Source organism: Sciurus vulgaris (genome assembly GCF_902686455.1).
Source record: "Sciurus vulgaris genome assembly, chromosome: 15".
Classification (NCBI taxonomy): Eukaryota; Metazoa; Chordata; class Mammalia; order Rodentia; family Sciuridae; genus Sciurus; species Sciurus vulgaris.
This window is the reverse complement of record NC_136476.1, coordinates 12,815,781-12,834,528: the sequence shown is the minus strand read 5'-3', so window position 1 is coordinate 12,834,528 and position 18,748 is coordinate 12,815,781. Positions and strand designations below refer to the sequence as shown.

General features: G+C 37.7%; 1 protein-coding gene across 1 annotated transcript in view; it reads left to right on the top strand.

Annotated features, from left to right (window-relative positions):
• OSTF1 (osteoclast stimulating factor 1) overlaps positions 1–18,748 on the top strand; it is a 58,003-nt gene that overhangs the window by 16,194 nt on the left and 23,061 nt on the right. The window contains exon 2 of the mRNA XM_079112112.1: positions 10,077–10,123. Within this exon, the coding sequence (XP_078968238.1) occupies positions 10,077–10,123 (47 nt within the window). The remainder of the gene's footprint in view (positions 1–10,076; positions 10,124–18,748) is intronic.

Genomic DNA, 18,748 nt, shown 5'->3' with positions numbered 1-18,748 from the left:
CCAGCAGGTATGGTCCCTCGAGATGTAAAAGCAACCAAATTTGATGAAAGGCACTAAAAAGCATAAGCAAATGAAAAAAAGTGGATTAGAAAGGCTCACTGTTAATAAACAGAACCCTCTTGTCAGAAAACACACTGCCTACTGTTTTTAAGGAGTCTGTCATTCCTGCAGCTGAAATCAAGACACGTTTCAAATTCTTGAGTGTTTTCCCCCCTTTTCCTTATTTGGATTGGATAGGGAGGTGGCAAAGAAGAGGTGGTGCTGGAATAAGGAGGGATAATAATGTCATGTTCATTGTTTTTTCTATTAGATATGCTAGTAGAATTGAATTAATCTACTTTAATTTATCCAAGAATATAAATATGTGGGAAGAAACTTATTCATTACATCTGCAACATTTGGACATTACTGTGCTCCAAATCACATTGTGATTTTTCTTTCCAAGGATCATAGTCTCTTTTTTTTATTTTCAAGAGCAGTGGGCTTTTGTGGAATGACACACACAGAAATCTGAGCCAAGAATCCTTTTCTGAGCTAACCACCTCATTTACTGGCTTTGGAATCCACAAAGCCCAGGGGAGGCCTGTGTTGGTCCAACAGAGCACAGCTGTTTCCTTTCACCCTAGGAATCTAAAGGGCGGCCTTGACTCTTGGATACCATCACATAGAACTCCTTCTGTTTCGTTTTTGAGCAGAAAACATCCTGTTTCATCATGCATGTTTAATAGAATAAATATGCTTGGTCGAAATCACATTAATACTTTCACTTACCCTGAGAACATTCTAAGGTGTTGACACTTTTTTGTAATACCATCGGGTATAAATTAAGAGTAATACATCCTACATTCTCTTAGACAACTGAGAAAAATATATGTATATAATCCATTCATATTTGTCATGATTCTCCTTTGATCAAATAATTATCTCCTTTCTTGAGAGCTCTAAACTTGGTTGTACCCATCTGCTTTTGGGGGAGATGGGAGAATATTGTTTTTTATATACCAGCTGGAGTCTAAAATTCACAAAATAGAGGGAGATTACTTATTCTTCACAGAGCCCTGTAGCAGATCTCTACTTTGGTCAGATAATCTGAAGCAGTAGTTTCTAAACGTTTTTGACTTTGACCTCCAGTAAGATAATATATCTTACTAAATAACCCCATGTATAAACACAGACATGCAGAAGTTCATCTTAATCTCACATCAAGATTTCTCTCAAGCAGGAATTATAGATTGCAGAGCTAACCCTCATGCCTGACCACAGTTGTACCTCCAGGATTGCAAACAAGGCATGCCATTTTGATTTTATTATTATCTTTATATTAATTTTGAAAACATGTATTTTAAACATAACTTATTGCAAAGGTGGACTTTATATATTCTTGTTTATATTTTGTGCTTTATTTTTTGAAGTCCTCTCAATCAATTGAAAGCATAAATGTGTATTGAGTATTGGAAGAGCATCCATTGTAATAATGATAATTGCAAGGCTGTGAATTTTAAGCCTCAAATCATTAAAAGAGTAAAAATTATAGGTATAGATTCAGATTTAATGTTGAAATAGCATGATTGCTAGTAATCTTTGGGAAACCATGGAATTTTTTGTGGGATTATCTTCTGTGAAGTGGCATCATCAGGAGATGAGCAGGAGGTATGCTTTGACCTCAGTCCATTTCTGTTACACAGGAAGGAAGGTTTACTAATTTGCTGGCAGCGTTGCCACAGGCAATAGCTATGCTGCAGAGTGGCTGCAAAGATGTCCTGCTTTTCCACCTCTTCATTTAGATAGAGTATGTGTTACTTTTGCAAAAGTCCCATCATGCTGCATTTGATAGAGCCAAGGAATTTTGATTCTTGCCCTATTATATTAAACTTTCAAGGTGGATCTACTGGAACTTCTTTCTTTTTCTTTTCTTTTTTATTTTTTTGTCTCATTTAAGGTACCAAGACCTCATGCTTTTTAGTGCTCTACCACTAAGCTATATCCCCAGCCCTGGAATTTCTACTAAGAGTAATTATAATTAAATTTTTGGATAAAGTTTCAGTTTTATTCTAATGTTGAATAGTTTATCCTTTGAAGATAACATGTAGCTTTTCCAAATATTAATTTTTAATATTTTCCCATTTCATAGCATGGCACCATAATTTTTAATACCTTTCTAAAATAAGTATCTATTTTGTCCATTCCCAACATTTCAAAAAATCATAATTATTTTTACTAAGTATAGTATGCTCTGCTCCTATTTAAAAAATTTTTTTAAGCTACTAAATTAGTTTCACAGTCTACAGATCATGGGTCATGCTCTGCGTTTTTAAAAATGTTGCAACTCACTGTGAAAATAGTGAGACAGTGGGGAGGGGTTATTTTTGTACGCAGTATTTTAGTCCTGTAACAGATGCTGGGGAGGGTTTTCTAGTTGTGTTCTTTTCCCCAAAATGCAACTTAGATCTCAAAGATAGGTTGAGACTTGTGAAAAACAGCCTGATGCAGTGGTACATACCTCTAATCCCAGTGGCTCATGTGACTGAGGCAGGAAGATCCTCAGTTCAAAGCCAGCCTCAGTACCCTAGTGAGGGTCTAAGGAACTGTCTCAAAATAAAAAATAAAAAGGAGTGGGGATGAGGCTCAGTGGTTAAGTGCTCCTGGGTTCAATGCCTGGTACCAAAAAATAAAATAAAATAAAAAAAATAAAGACGTGAAAAATGAATTAATGTCATTGCTAAACAATTTGCTGTAGGGGCTGTGCTAGTTTATATTCCCACTAAAAGTCTGAGAATTCTAGTTTTTCCTCTATCTTTATTAACATTATATATATGTATATATACAATATATATTCATATATTAAGATTATATATGTATGTACAATGTATATATATACATATATATTAAGATTATATATAATATGTATAAATCAACAGCTGAGTATCACTGAGCCAAAATGCTTGGAACCAAAAGTGTTTCAGATTTCAGAACTTTTCAGATTTTGAAATATTTATATGGACTTTTTGGTTGAACATCCCTAATCTGAAAATTCAAAATCCTTGATGCTCCAAAATCCAAACTTTTAAATTTAGACAATTTTTTAGGGCAGTTTTAAGTTCACAAAAAAACTGAGTGGAAGGCACAGAGATTTTCCATGTATCTTGCTGTCCTAAACATGCGTAATCTCCCTGATAGTCAGTTCCCCTCACCAGAGTGTTACATTGGTTAACAATCAATAGACCGATATTGACAGATTGTTATTACCCTAAAGTTCATAGTTCACTTTAGGAGTCACTCATGTTGGACATTCTGTGGGGTTTAGATAAATACACGACATGTATCCAGCATTATTATACCATGCAGAGTAGTTTCATTGCCCTAAAATCCTCTGTGTCCCACCTGTGTGTACTTTTCTCCCCACAAACCCCTGGCAACCACTGATCTTTTTACTGTCCTCATAGTTTTGCCTTTCCAAGACGTACATAGTTGAAATCATGCAGTGGGTAGCTTTTACAGATTGATTCCTTTCACTTAGTAATATGTATTGAAGTCCACACAATCTCTCATGGCTTCTTAACTCATTTAGTTTTAGTGCTAATAATAATCTGTCATCTGGATGCAACCCAGTTTATTTTTTCTTGTCCAGTGTCTTTTATTTTAGCCACATAGTAGGTACATAGTGGTTATCATCGCCAATTTAAATGAAGCCCCCTCTAAAATGTCCTATGCTTATTGGCATTCTTAAAGAACAGAGAATTAGTCTGATATAGATAATGACACTCTGACATCTAAATGGTCATTCCTCTTGCTCTTTATCACATGTCAGTCTCCTACAGTGAGTAGTCCCTTTTTAACACTGCCCTGGTGGCTGTCTCTCAAAGCTTTTTCTCTGCCCCTTCACCAACAGAGAATAAAATAGATTAGAAATTCTACGTTCATATTTATGAGCCCCAAGTCATCTGAGCATTGTTCAGGGCCTCTAGGTGCTTGCTCTCCTATATCCCTCAGAAGCAGAAATTTCTCTTGCCTGTAAAAGACCCCATCCTAGATCCCCTCCCTCCACTTTCTCCCTTCTTCTACAGCCTTGAACAGGAATGCATTTATTTGAGTCAGAAGCCAACCTTGCTCTAGAGGGAAAATATAGTATTTGGCTGATGACCGGGGGCGAGTCCACCTTCTCTGTGGGGGCTGGGTGGGGATGCAGAGAAAAGGGATGGGTGAGGCTGGCAAAATGAGAAGCCAGCAGATGCCTGCTGCTGTTGCTGACATGGAAATTTTTCTTCTCTTGTTTAAGTCCTTCTGGAGACCAGCCTTGCTCAGCTCCTTTATACTGTCCTGTTCCCCATGTAGCTGGTTCATGCAAGATTCACTCAAAGCTTCAGACAGAAGCCTGGGCCTCTTCATTCAGGTGAATTTCAGGTCATTCCCAGTCATCTCATCTTCACTTTCTCTCTGGTACATGTAACTAGACTTGAGTAAGAAAAAGATGAAGCTGAGAATCATAGGAAGGCATCTAATTTAGCTTCTTTGCTTATATAAGAACTCAACTATTTTGTGTTTGTGAATCTGCCTTTTTAAAATAAATTTGGAATTAATCAGTGCCTACTGTTTGTGATCTATTATGATATGTACTCTTATTTATATTTATGTATATATATATTATTTTTTTTTCCTGGTACCTGGGATTAAACCCAGAGGAACTTAACCACTGAGCCACCTCCCCAGCCCTTTTTATTTTATTTTGAGACAGGGTCTCGCTAAGTTGCTTAGGGCCTTACTATTTTGCTAGTGCTGTCTTTGAACTTGTGATCCCCCTGCTTCAGCCTCCCAAGCCACTGAGATTATAGGCGTACTCTTATATTTTTTATATCTACAAAGAAGGTAAAATGCAAACATAGAGCACCGTTATTTCTTCCCCTCAATACTTTCTATGAACCTGTAAACCTAGAGGATATTGCTCAGAGTTTAATCAAATGTGATGTAAAAGTGATCAGTTTTAGTATTAAACTGATTAATGAAGTATTAATTAATTGTATTAAATATTATTAATTATTGTCATCATGAGAGAACATCCATCTGTGTTAAACTGTAAGCATGGAAGTCATCTGTTTGTCTTTTTAAAATGTATTTCTTTCATATCCTCCAGCTGTTTCTATGCATTCTTTCATTTCCAGTTGACTCAGTTCTGAGAATGAGAACTACTCTTAGCAGTTTTCTTTTTTATTTAAATTAAGGGCTAGAACTTTTATAATATATGGATTAAAAGGGATCTACAAGAGTCTAATGTTACACAAATAGAATGTTCCTTTGTATAATAGCCCAAGGAATTCATTTATATTTAGAATAAAGCAACATGCAAATTAATCTCCTACTTCATTTCAGTTGTGAACATTTTAAGTAAGATGGTTACAAGATATACAATCATAAAAATCAGTAGCTTAGTCACATATCATGTGTTTCTTTCAGGTTCCTTAGTTTTTATTGAATTTTATCTAAGCCCATTAGTTTGACATTGGATCTATTTACTAAATGAGCACCCCTCTCCTTATTACTGTCTCCCCACAGAAACAAGAAAGTCCTATCATTATTGATTTTGGTCACAAGTGTACTGCTTCCTGTGTGACTTCTCTTTGGAAAGTCTGAAGTAATCAAGACAACTAATCTCTCCTCTCAGAGAGACAATCAAGTCAGCAGAAAGTATTTCTCCTGGCAGCTCCCCCTTCCGGGTGATGTTTCCTTTTTCCAAACAGGGTGTGGGTGTGGGGAGAAACAAAACAGACTACAAACAGAAAAAAGAATTTCAGTATTTTTTTTGGTTTTTTTGTTTTTTCTGCCCATGAACCTCCTCCTAGTAGAACAGGAGAGATACAGCATTAGAATTCAAATCACAGAAAGTGTTTTCTGGTAGATACCCCCAAGTTACAGGGATATGGGATGCTCTTCTATATTAAGATGCTTAGAGGAAAGAGAATGATTTCTCCACCTGCCCTGAATCCAAGTATTGTCACTGCGTTCATGGATTAGAAGTTACACACGCACAGTGCAATGAAGGTAAATAATAATGTACAGTGGGATGTGACATTCCACAAATGATGCCGGTGTCCAAGGTTTGTGTGTGATTAACATAAACAGGTTGGTCCTGGGTATGTTGTTCTCTAAAACCCGCCTTTCAGTGAATATTTTGTAGACTCTTGTATATCAATGTCTGTCCTCTACCTGTAGCATTCTTTTTTTGTTGTTGTTGTTAAGTAAAAATTGTATGTATTTATGGTGTGCAACATGATGCTTTGACAAGCTAATTTACACATGTATTACCTCACATACTTTTCATGTATTTGTGATAAGAACACATAAAATCTACTCTGAGTGGTTTTCTTTTTTATCTTTTATTTTTTAAACATTATATATATATATATGTGTGTGTGTATATATATATATATTTTAGTTGTAGGTGGACATAATAACTTTATTTTACTTTTATGGTACTGAGGATTAAACCCAGGACCTCATGCATGCTAGGCAAGCACGCTACCGCTGAGCCACAACCCCAACCCTTAATTTATTTATTGGTGCATTATAATTACACATAACAGTGGGATTCCTTATGCTATATTCATACATGTACATAATGTAATTTGCTCAATCTCCTTTCCCAGTTCTTTTCCTTTTTCTTCCTCCTCCCTCCCCCAATCCATTTGCTCTATTCTGCTAATCTCCCTTCTATTAGTATTATTTTAATTAGTGCATTATCATTATATAATGAGCAGGATTCACTGTGGTATGTTTATACACGAACATAGCATAACATACATGCTTACAATGAGAACTTTTGTTCTTTCTCTCCTAAGAGAGAGTGTATGACTATAGCCACCAAAGAATTTTATTTTTCATTTTTTGACCTGATTTAATTCTTCCACAGAAGAAAATTCTTCTTTAGAGTTGAGTATGCATCATTTATTCATTCATTCAGCGCCTCTTAGATTTCAGATCATGAGGAAATACAGACACAGCCTTGCTAGCTCAGAACTAGATTCTCATTCACAAACACAGCAGGTTCTTTATAGTTTTTCACAATTAGACTGGATCTGCCTTTACCTTCCCTTTAGAAAATTTCAAGTATACTGTCTGTTGTTGTTAATTGCAGTCAGCATGATGTACAGTAGATCTCTTGAACTTATTCTTCTTATCTGATGTTTCGTGTTCTTTGACCATCTCTCAATTCCCCCACCCCTGAGTCTCTGCTAACTACCATTTTACTTTCTGTTTCTATGAATTCAACATTTTTGGATTCCACATATGCTACAGTTTGATTCTGGTATGTTTCCCAAGGCCTGTGTGTGTTAAAGGCTTAGTCCCCAGGGTGGTGCTTTTGGGAGATAGTGGAACCTTTAGGAGGTAAGGCCTTGTGGGTGGTCCTTAGGTCACTGAGGCATGCCCTGCAGGGGATTGTGGGACCCCAGTTCCCTCCTTCCTCTTGATTCCTGGCCATAGATTGCAGGATCTCCTTCTTTTTGAAGGCTGAATAGCATTCTCTTGTACAGATATACCACAATTTCTTTATCCCTTCATCCTTTGATAGACACTTATATTAACTCCATGTCTCAGCTTTTATGAATAATGTACAATATTCTTTTTTACTTTTTATTATTTAAAAATTTTTTTCTTAGTTGTTGATGAACCTTTGTTTTATTTATTTATATGCAGTGCTGAGAATTGAACCCAGTGCCTCACACATGCCAGGCAAGCCCTCTACCGCTGAGCCACAACCCCAGCCAGCATTCTTTTTTAGTGACTTTATCATGTGAATGAATCAGAGTTGATCTACATAGTTCCCTCTTTTTTTAAAAAATATTTTTTTAGTTGTTGATGGACCTTTATTTTATTTATTTATATCTGGTGCTGCAAACGCAGTGCCTTACACATGACAGGCAAGCGCTCTAGCACTGAGCTACAACCCCAGCCCATAGTTCCCTTTTCATAGGCATTTAAGTTATGTTCCATTTATTCATGTTCTAAACCTGAATTCTTTAATATACTAGCCACTAGCCATGTGTGGCAATTTTTAATTGAAATTAAATAATATTAAAAGTCAGTTCCTCAAGCACATGGGCCACATTTCATATAGGTGACTAGCAATGATGTAGAATTTTTCTATCATTGTATGAAGTTATACTGGACAGTGCTGTTCTAAACTACTGTTTTTCAGACTTTTGTAAGTGCATGTTTCCTTTTGTTCCATTATTCATCTATTTTTCATTTATTTCACATGTAATTGTTAAGTCTCTCTTACGCTCTAGGCTCTGTGGTAGGTACTTGCATATCTCATTCATAAAGTAACATAAATTCTTGTCTTCATAATGATTAGATTCTTTTTTGTTTTTTGATACTGGGGATTGAACCCAGGGTTGCTTAATCACCAAGCCACATCCCCACTCCTTTTTATTATTTTTATCTTTATTTACTTTTCGTTTTGAGACAGGGTATGGCTTTGTTGCTTAGGACATCACTAAGTTGTTGAGGCTGGCCTCGAAATTGCACTCCTCCTGCCTCAGCCTCTCAGTGCAGTGGGATTACAGGTGCCTATCACTATGCCTGGCTATAATGCTTAGTATTCAAAGGTTTTTGAATATTTACTCCCAATAAATATACATGTATTTTTAAGTTGTATATGTATTATATTATGCTGTTATATTATAAAACATATTCAAATAGGAATGAAAAAAGTGAAATAAAAATGTAAATAATTTGTGAAATAGGCTTCCTGAATCCCATCTCAGAGGCCATTATCCTGAATGATGTCCTGTTTTAGCTGTCATCTTTTAAAGGGTCTTCCAGCCAGTGCTCAAAATGAATAGACCTTCTATTTTTATATATTTTCTAAATGTTCTTACTTCATGAAACCCCCCTTCTGTTTTATTGTCTGTAGATCCTATACTGTTTAAATTTGTACTCATGTATTCTTCTAGCAAATTTGTTAAATTTATACTATGTGCCAACTAGACGCTATGAAATCAAATATGTTTTAGTCAGATTTTGAATTGTTGCGACAAAGTACCCAAAAAGAAAAAAAGGAGGAAAAAATTATTTGGAGCACATATTTTTGAAGGTCTCAGTTCAGAGATACCTGACTATTTCTCTGGGCCCAAGGTCAGACAGAACATCATGGTAGAAGGGCTCAGTGGAAGAAAACTGTTCACATGGTGGGGTCAGGAAGTGGAGAGAGAAGGAGTGGGGAAGGGGCCATAGGAAACATCCACCCTTCCAGGGTACACTCAGTGACCCATCTTGAGGCACACCCCACCTGCCTACAGTTTCTACCCAGTCAGTCCATTAAACTGGGATGGGTGATTAGGTTATAGCTCTCACAAAGGCATCATTTCATCTTTGAATATTCCTGCATTAACAGGAGCTTTTGAGGGACACCTCATATTCAAGCCATAACAAATGAATAGGGGCTCTTGCCTTCAGATGAGATCGACTAGCAAATAAAGGATTTGAATATGGAGTGATGTGGAAATGTTGCAGATGGTCATTTAAAGAGAGGCAGCATTTGGCAGGATCAAGGATAACACTCAAGTAGTCCTTTTTGCTTGATTATTTTACCTTCTCTGTTTTGGGACTTGATGCAATTTCTGGTTTCTTCAACAGTTCTTTTATTTTCTCCATGATCTTTTCTTTTCTTCTGGAAAATATAAAATCCTAACCAGTTGATTTAAGAATATTGAGCCAGTGTAGATGCTCCCACTAAATGTTTCTTTATGTTAAGATACTCGCTCACTTTTCTTTCTAAACTTAGATCTTAGGGTTGGAAGGACTGACTCTGTAGGCCAGAAACTAAGTACCAGGAATCATGTAGCTCCAGCTGGTAGGAAGAAGAAAAGCCACCCCCCAGAGATGGGCATTTATTCTTGCATTCATTTAACAAATATTTAAAAAATCTTTTCTATGTGGAAAAGGCATTTTAATTAGAAATAACTTTCTCTCATGGGCTTTTTATTAGAGAACTCTGAAGAACATAATAGATACTATGACTTAGAGCAAATTTAGAAGTGAAAGAGCTTATCTCACATGTTGTCTTTTCTACTCTTTTTTAGGGCAAGTTAAAGTCTTCAGAGCTCTGTACACCTTTGAACCCAGAACTGTAAGTATTCAGTTTTCAACTTTAAAATTGACATAAAAACCTAAGTGAGCACACTAATACCATTGTAAGTAATTATAGCTATTTCAGAATAAAATGAAAATCTTTTCTTTCAAAAACAAAAGAATTGTAGGGCACAAACTATGGATGAGTTCTATTGAAGATGAAGCAGTCTGGATTTGATTTTACAAGGCAATCTTCTTGGGCTCCAATCTTACAGCATAGATAGTGAAGTCAAACTAAAGAAGATGGTGGAATAATAAAACCATGATCTTGTCCTTGGTAATCTGTGTGGAGGTTATGTAGTTTAGTTCTCAGGGTTCATCTGCGTGCTGGAGCATATGGTTCTGTATATCTTTAAAAGAGCTCTATAGAAATTTGTGTTTTGATTTGCAAGTAGTATGCTTGCCACACAATTTAACTTTCTTAGATGGAAATTTTAATATGAGTTTAAGCACCGTTTCAGTTCTAATCCACTCAGGATAATTTGGAAATGAATCAAGGTATTTTATAAGTGATTTACATTGCTAATAATTAACTCCTCATAGCTATTTCTTCTTATGAACACCTAAATATTAAGGATATGAACACCTTGTTGAACTGAATTAAGCTATTTATGAAGCTTCACTGTTCTTTACCATTAAATGCAAACCTTTCAGTTTTGTCCAGGATGTAAGAATAGGCTGTTTTTTTTAAGTGTGTTTTCTCATCCATGCATTTAAAACTAACATTTTACTCTTTAACATATTTTGTTGTTTTACCTTTTGTCATTGTTGTTTTAATACATTGCGAAACAGTTATGTAACTTTGAAAAGAGAGTAACTTTGAAAAGAGAAATGTACTCTCTCTTAATGGATAATCAGGCTACATGGAAGGGATAATGTAATAAAATAAACTTTTTTTATTAAATATGTGTTAAGTGATTTAAAAAAAAAAAACTTAAGGTGATTGCATTTAGGCATTCCTTTGGCCTACCTGGTCTACCTTCTCTGTGATAGATATAAGTGACTCTTTGGAATGGATGAATGGTCACTCCCCATTGCTGTTCCACAGTGTGCAAGCTGAAGTCCCTTGGTTGATTTGCAGGTTCTCCAAGTCTGAAGTGCTATACTCCCAGAGCAGTTTTTTCGCTGCTGTATGTATTCTCCATTGTTAGAGTTTCTGTTATTCATGCATAAATTCACTCATACATTCATGGCTCAGTGAGCCCCTGTCATGTACCAGATACTGATTTAGGCTTTGGAGATAGTGCAGCCACCACAGAAAGGACTTACATCCTGGCAGGTAGAGACAGGCAATAGGTACACAAATGAATTCAATTGTCAGGGGCTCTGTGCCATGGAGAAAGGAGGGTAAGGGGCAGAGAGGGCCATGGAGGGAAGAGACTCATTTTCACTAGGGTATCCAGGGATGACCTTTCTATAAAGGTGACCAAAAAACAGAGACCTGAAGGAATGGAGGGAGTAGAGGGAACAGCAAGTTCAAGTAGCATCTTGGGTGGATTCTAAAACAGCAAAGAAGAATGTGTGGCCTGGAAAATAATGCCTGAGAGAGAGGGTGGTATGTATGTGTTCAGATGAGAACTAGGGTGGAGTGTAGGGCTTTGTGGTTCTCAGTTGACTTTGGTCTGGGAAGCAATTGGAAGGTTCTGAGTGTGGGAGTGATGAGATAGTGAAGTTGTAGAAGAAGCCCTGTACCTGAGGAGCGGAAAGGCATCTTGGATTTTGGAAGCTTTTCATATGGCAGTGATTAATAATGAAGCACAGAATTCAGGTAGTTAGGAGGCAAAGGAGAAGGAAAACAAAAAGGGAGATCTGCTCTCAATGATTCTTCTTTCTTACATGCTATTGACTTCTTTCTGGGCAACTAGCTTGCTGCCAGCTTCATCTGGCTTTGCCCTCAACCTGGCTGTCCCTGGAACCAGGCTCCTCAGAAAGTTGCACAAAGTAAGTGGCTGTGGGCATTGATTCACTGCTATAGGACCACAGCTTTCCTGCAAATCCCAAATCTGTTGTTTACTCACTTTGTGAATTGACTTAACCCCTCCCCCACCAGTTTGAAAATGGGAATACTACTTGCCATTCTGCAGTGCAGGGCTCTTGGGATCATGACATGAAGTAATATTCACAGCCCAGCACCTGGTTGGCACCAGTAAGTCATAGCAATCAGAGTAGCTGACATGGGGTGTGTATATTCAAAAGACTTCCTATAGCTGACATGGGGAGTAGGCATATTCAAAAGACTTCCTAAACAAAATGTTTCTGAAACAAAAAGGGGTTGGGTGGGCATTTTATTCTCACCAAGAGGTTTCCGTATTGGTGAGGGTGAGGAACAGAAAGTGTTTGAGTTTGCTCAGTCTGCCATCACAGAGCATCGCGACTGACTAGCTTAAGCAACAGATTTATTTTCTCAGAATTCCAAGAGTAAGTCCAGAAGTCTAAAATCAAGGTGCCAGCATGGTTGATTTGTTCGGAGGCCTTTCTCCTTGGTTTGTAGATGGCCATTTTCTCCTTCTGTCTTCACATGGCCCCTCCCCTGTGTATGACTATGTCTCCATCTCCTTTTTTTTATAAGAACTCCAGTCATGTTGGATGGGAACTGACCCCAAAGACCTCATTTTAACTTAATGATCTCTTTAATGACCTTATCTCTGAATATAATCATATTCTGAGATACTGGGGGATAGGATTTCAACATAAGAGTTTTTTGGGTATGGAAGTATGAGGCCCAGAAGTTGCTCTCTTTAACTCCTGCTCACAGAGAGGACTGTCTTTTCGTGCCTCTGGTTGTCCCTTATCACTTGGTTCCCAGGTTGCATGAACCCTGAGGAGGATAAGCATGGGGAGGGTGGATGGCCATCAGCTACCTTGGGCCCCTCCATGAGTGAACCATTCTCTCTTGTGGCCCTTGGCTCTAGAGTAAGGCCTGCTCTCCTCCCCATGTCCTTACTTGACATCATCTTTGTCTCTTCTCACTGACCTCTCCTCCCTCTTTGGTTCATCTTGACCTAGTATGTTGACCTGTGTCTCTTCTGGCACACAGACTACAGCTTCTCCATTCCATCTTCATTCTTGCTAGATTGATGTTCCTAAAATCTTACTCACATCGCACAGGGACAGGGAAAAGGGATCCTGTCAGAGGGATGGGCTGGCTGTGAAATAAAAGCTATGAAATTTGTATATCAGAAAATAAGAAGCAAGAATATCTTTAAAGCAGGGATGGGTGTGACCGTTTGAGCCATCGAGAAGGGTCTGGCTCTAACAAAGAAGCAGCCTGTATTTGCCTTATTCATAATGGTACAGATCAAAAGGGATTGGTAGAAGCTTCTTCGAGCAAAAATCAGGATAGGGGTAGGGGTAAGCAGGACATTTTGCTCTAGTGAGTCATTCCCATCTCCGGTGCTCGTGCTTGAACCTTGAGTGGTGAGCCGGAACAGGTTACCATTTGAATCAGGCATCCTCCAACAGTGGATATCCGACTGTGAGTTCCTGAGACCAGGTTTTCCTGTCCAATGGCTGAAACTTTGCCCACTTCTCACAATGTTCATTGATAACTTCTCACATACCCTCTTTTTCTATTTTTTAAATGCAAATGATGGGCAGCTACTTCGAATTCCTGGATCCTGTATCTGAGGTTATGCCAACTTATTACCATGATACAAAAAAGAATTAGTAGTGAACTTACCATTCCAATAATATACCATGCAGACTGTTTCAACATATTTTCAGGATTAAAGTCATTCAATTCATGAAATATTTGATCAGCTAGAGATGCAGGGTCCATGAGATCAATTCTGTTTTTCTGAATATCCTGGATGTGATGATGTAACTCCATAAGATCCAGGCTATTATTATTGCTATGCCAAACACCCATTAGATGATTTTTAACCTTTTTCCAGTTCCATTGGGAAACATTATATTTGGCTGTAGTAACACAGACATATTTATAGTCAGCATGGCATTGAAAGCGTTTGTTTAAATTTGAGAGTGGAAAGCTCATTACCGATATTTTGACAGTGACTTCCATGGCGTTTAGTATCAGTCTTCTCATCAATACTTACCTAATTGTACAGGGCTTTGGAAGTAGTTTGAGCCAAATTATTAAGAAAATGAACTTAGTTACAAGCTCATTTCTTACAAATTACACGATTTTTATAATATTGTTTTTTTCTTACTCTTAAACATTTCCAGTAATTAAAGCATAAGAGGATGAAATATAGGCTCGAAGTCCATAGCAGGAACCCTCCTTGTGATTCCTGCCTATAAAGTTAAGTATGGGGCCATCTGTAAGATGGATAAAATCTGAGGCAACAATTAAACACCAAAGATCTTTTTGAATATCATCTTCCTTGAAAGTCAGGATATTACCAACAAAACTTCCAAGGGTCATAGCATCTTGACAGAATTGACTATGCCCCTTGATATAGCAAATGTAGAAACAGAAGCCTGAAAGAATACATTAAACTATATGGGACCCAAATTATCGAATAAGAAATAACTGCTAGAAGCCCAAATGTAAATTACTGATCTTTTTAGTGTATCATCAGTCAGTTTGCTGGTCTCTGACTTGGTCTTCATTACATGGTTACTAGTAGTGCAAAATAATACCCAAATAATAGGAAGTAGTCTGAATCACATGGAGTTTCAAAAAAATCAGAAGGATTGTATATCTAATCTTATTTTTATACTCTGAAAATAGTTCTAGGTATCTATTTTCCTAGCTTTTTAGATCTTCTACTGTTATTAAAAATTCAAATTAAACATGGTTGCCTGCAAATTCTTTTTATTTTTTATTATTTTTTTTTAATGTAAACAAATGGGACACATGTTGTTTCTCTATTTGTACATGAAGTCAAGGCATAACATTTGTGTAATCATAAATTTACATAGGGTAATGTTGTTTGATTCATTCTGTTATTTTTTTCCCTTCTCCCCCACCCCGCCCACCCCTCTTTTCCCTCTATACAGTCCTTCCTTCCTCCATTCTTACCACCCTCCTTAACCCTAACCCTAAACCTAATCCTAACCCTAACGCTAACCCCTCCCCCCCCCATTATATGTCCTCATCCGCTTATCAGCGAGATCATTCGTCCTTTAGTTTTTGAGATTGGCTTATCTCACTTAGCATGATATTCTCCAATTTCATCCATTTGCCTGCAAATGCCATAATTTTATCATTCTTCATGGTGGAGTAATATTCCATTGTATATTAGTGGCAGTGCTGCCATGTTCAACCCTCCTGGCTTTGGACCTTCTGGAGGAAGTGACATTTGGATGTAACCGTCTTCTATCAATTTTTGAAGATCAATCCAAAACATATCCACCAGTGTTACAGATTTTATGTTGCACCTGCAAGACATTTGCACACTTCATCCATTTAGGAAAGGTGCCAAATTCTATCGAAGAATGATTAGAGCAATAAGATATTGGTGAATGTTCCGTGGAAATGACTGACGTGTTATGAGAAAATCCCATTTTAATAACTGTTCAGACATATAATCTTAACTTCCAAGGACCAGTATGATTGGCTGTTCTAGGTCCTCCCTATGCTGTCTTTTCCTCAAAAGTTATCTTTAAATAGCCAGCATATTTATCATGGGACCAGCATATAGCTAAACTTCCCACTGTAGCCAATATAATTAAATCCAGTAGCATGAATAAATGTAATATGTCTATCTGTAAAATCTCCCATCATGTGAGTTCCAATAGTAAATACTGAGACAGATTCCCCAGTCCACATTGCTGGCTGCATTAAAGGTGGATCTGGGAAATGGTTCAGTGAGTCTCTCCATGGACTTTACTTACCTGACAGCTCAACAAAGACAACATTGCTTTAAACACTGTGGATGGAGTCTTATTACCTCCCTCTTATTCAGTCTGAAGTGTCAGGTCCTTCAGTTGTCTCCATGATGATAGGCTGGTTTTTCTGGAGATATAAAAGTATAACCTCTATCCTATGGTTTTATTGAATTTGGTTTATTCTGTTGCTCCATGTGTTTGTTGCTCAGCAGTGATGAGACTTTTAATATCACAACTTAAAAAACTTAAAAAAAATTTTGTGAGATTTAGTGGGTTTATGTAGGGTTCTGTTTCCCCCTTTTTATTTTTTAAAATTATAGGAAAAAGTTGATATAAGCTGGAGTATCATTAACCTTAAATTATAGACAATGGCCTAGCATTGTTCAAGTGTTTAAACAGTAAGAAGTGACCTAATAAATATTTATATTTGGCCAGGAAAATTAGTAAAAGTTACCTATTAGGCATGTGAGAATTTTTAAAGTCAATATTAGTGAGCTGAAGAGGGCATTACAGGAAAAGAAGTTCTAGTTTTTACCAAATGTATGATTTGATTTTGTCTCTAATAATGGGCTAAGTGACAAAATTATAGATACTGTATAGATACTAAAAGTCAGTTTTACAACTTGCTTATCTTATAGGTAATGGCCTTATTATGAAACTTTCCAATTATTTTCCCTTTTTTTGGTTTGAGATTTTCCCTGAATTCCTGATTAGGATCCTCTCTCCCAGCATTTCAAACTCCTGCATCTAATTCAGCTAGGTTGCTCCTGGCAAAGGACCCGGGTGGAGGCAGGCTTGCTGATCAGTCTGCTAGATCCAGAGCAACCAAGTTTGTTACCCCTTGCAAGAACTGCAAACGTTGTGCTCTTTCCACTGAATGCCCACTTTTGAGCAGGGTATCAAGTACAGCTGGATAGATCTCTTTCTTTTAGAGTTTGAATTCTCTGTTTATGGTCACCCTATGTGCAAGATTCCTTCCCTCTTCTCTCTCTCAATAAAGTACTCTGCGAGTGTGTTCTCTGTTTGCATGAGAGCAGGCTAAGCACCCACCTGTAATCTTCCCATTTCCAAATTGCTCCCAAATGGTCCCTGTTCTGCGCCAGTTCTCCCTCACATCCCATGTGGGCAAGAAGAAGGGTTTACGTTGGAGGATTGGGCTGGCTCTGAAATAAAAGCTTTGAAATTTATATATCAGAAAATAAGACAAAAGGCAAGATTATCTTCAAAGCAGGGATGTAATTGGTTGACCCATCCAGAAGGGTCCGGCTCTAACAAAGAAGCAGCCCCTGCTTGCTTTATTTATAGCAGTGTAGATCAAAAGGGATAGGTAGGAGCTTATTAGAGCAAAAAGCAGGATAGGGGTGGGAGTAAGCAAGCTATTTGACTCCGGTGGGTCATTCCCAGCTCTGGTGCTTGTGTTTGAACCTTCAGCGGTGAGCTCGAACAGGTTACCTCTTGACTCAGGCAAATAGCTGGATATCCAGCTGTGAGTAGGTTTTCCTGTCTAATGGCTCAAACTTTGCCTGGTTCTCACACCATTCATGGATGGCTTCCCGCACTAAAATGTGGCTGTAATCCCTCCACTGGCTTCGTATCTTTATTTGACTAAAGATGTGGTCCTCTGTAGTCCAGCCCCCTTCCAGCCCCGCTTGCACTGTTCCTTCCCTTTCGGAGACCATCCAGGCAGGATTCGACTCACAGTAGAACCTAAGTCTACCAGGTGTGGTGGCGCATGCCTGTAATCCCAGCAGCTCGGGAGGCTGAGGTAGGAGGATCTGTAGGTCCTAAGAAACTCAGTGAGACCCTGTCTATTAAAATAAAACATAAAAAAAAAAAAAAAAAAAAGGTTGGGGATATGGCTCAGTGGTTAAGTACCCCTGGTTCAAATCCCAGTACCAAAAAAAGCAAGAAAGAAAAAGAAGAGATCCTAAGACTGGACCCTTTTTGGTCCCATGGTGTTGTCTCTTCTGAGCTCACAGGAGCTACTTCCTCTTCCATAAACTCTTTTTTTGACCCCTGCAGCTAGCAGTGGGATGCCTCTTCTACCTCTGAACTTCTCTCTACACTTGCTATTTCAGTCCTACTTGATGCCACAATGTTCAGGGAAGCCAAAGTACACAAGAGTTTAGAGCCTACACTAGGCTTTAGGATTTGCTCTACCTCCTTACCAGCTGTGTGACCTTAAGCAAATTACCTAACCTCTCTGTCCCTATGTTTGCATCTATAAAGTGAGAATAATAATAATTGCATATGGTTTAATAAGAATTAAGAGAGATTGTATGTGAAGCTGTTACTTATTAAGGAGTAATTGTTACTATTTAAAGGGGTAGTGGTTGTTATATTAATAGATGTTTAACATTTTTTAATTTAGTGATACATTGATTGTATTACCTACAATTATGCTCCAGAATGGAGTTTCTCCACAGCTTTCAAAAAAACTTAGCTAGTTTTGAATGCACAGATGAAAATACACACTAATGAATTAAGGTTCTTAAAATATTTCTGTATTTAAGGTGTTACTATAAATATTAGTTTTTTACTATGTCTGGTACCAAGGACCTAGTCTGTCACAAATGACCACCCAAGCCCTGTTGCCCTCACAGTCCTCCCCTCAACCTCTCCTCTCCATCCCTATATTGAAGGGGTCACCTATGGTATAACAGGTAGCCCTCAGCACCCACAGGCCTTCCTGACTGGTTAGGTGTCCATGCCATTTCCTGTTGTTAAATCTTTAATACCATCTGAGAACTAGGTTCATTTGCATTTGTTTCGGAATGAGAATTTCTCTTGGTCAATGCTGGAAACTCAGTTTGGTCTTTCTGCCCCATGA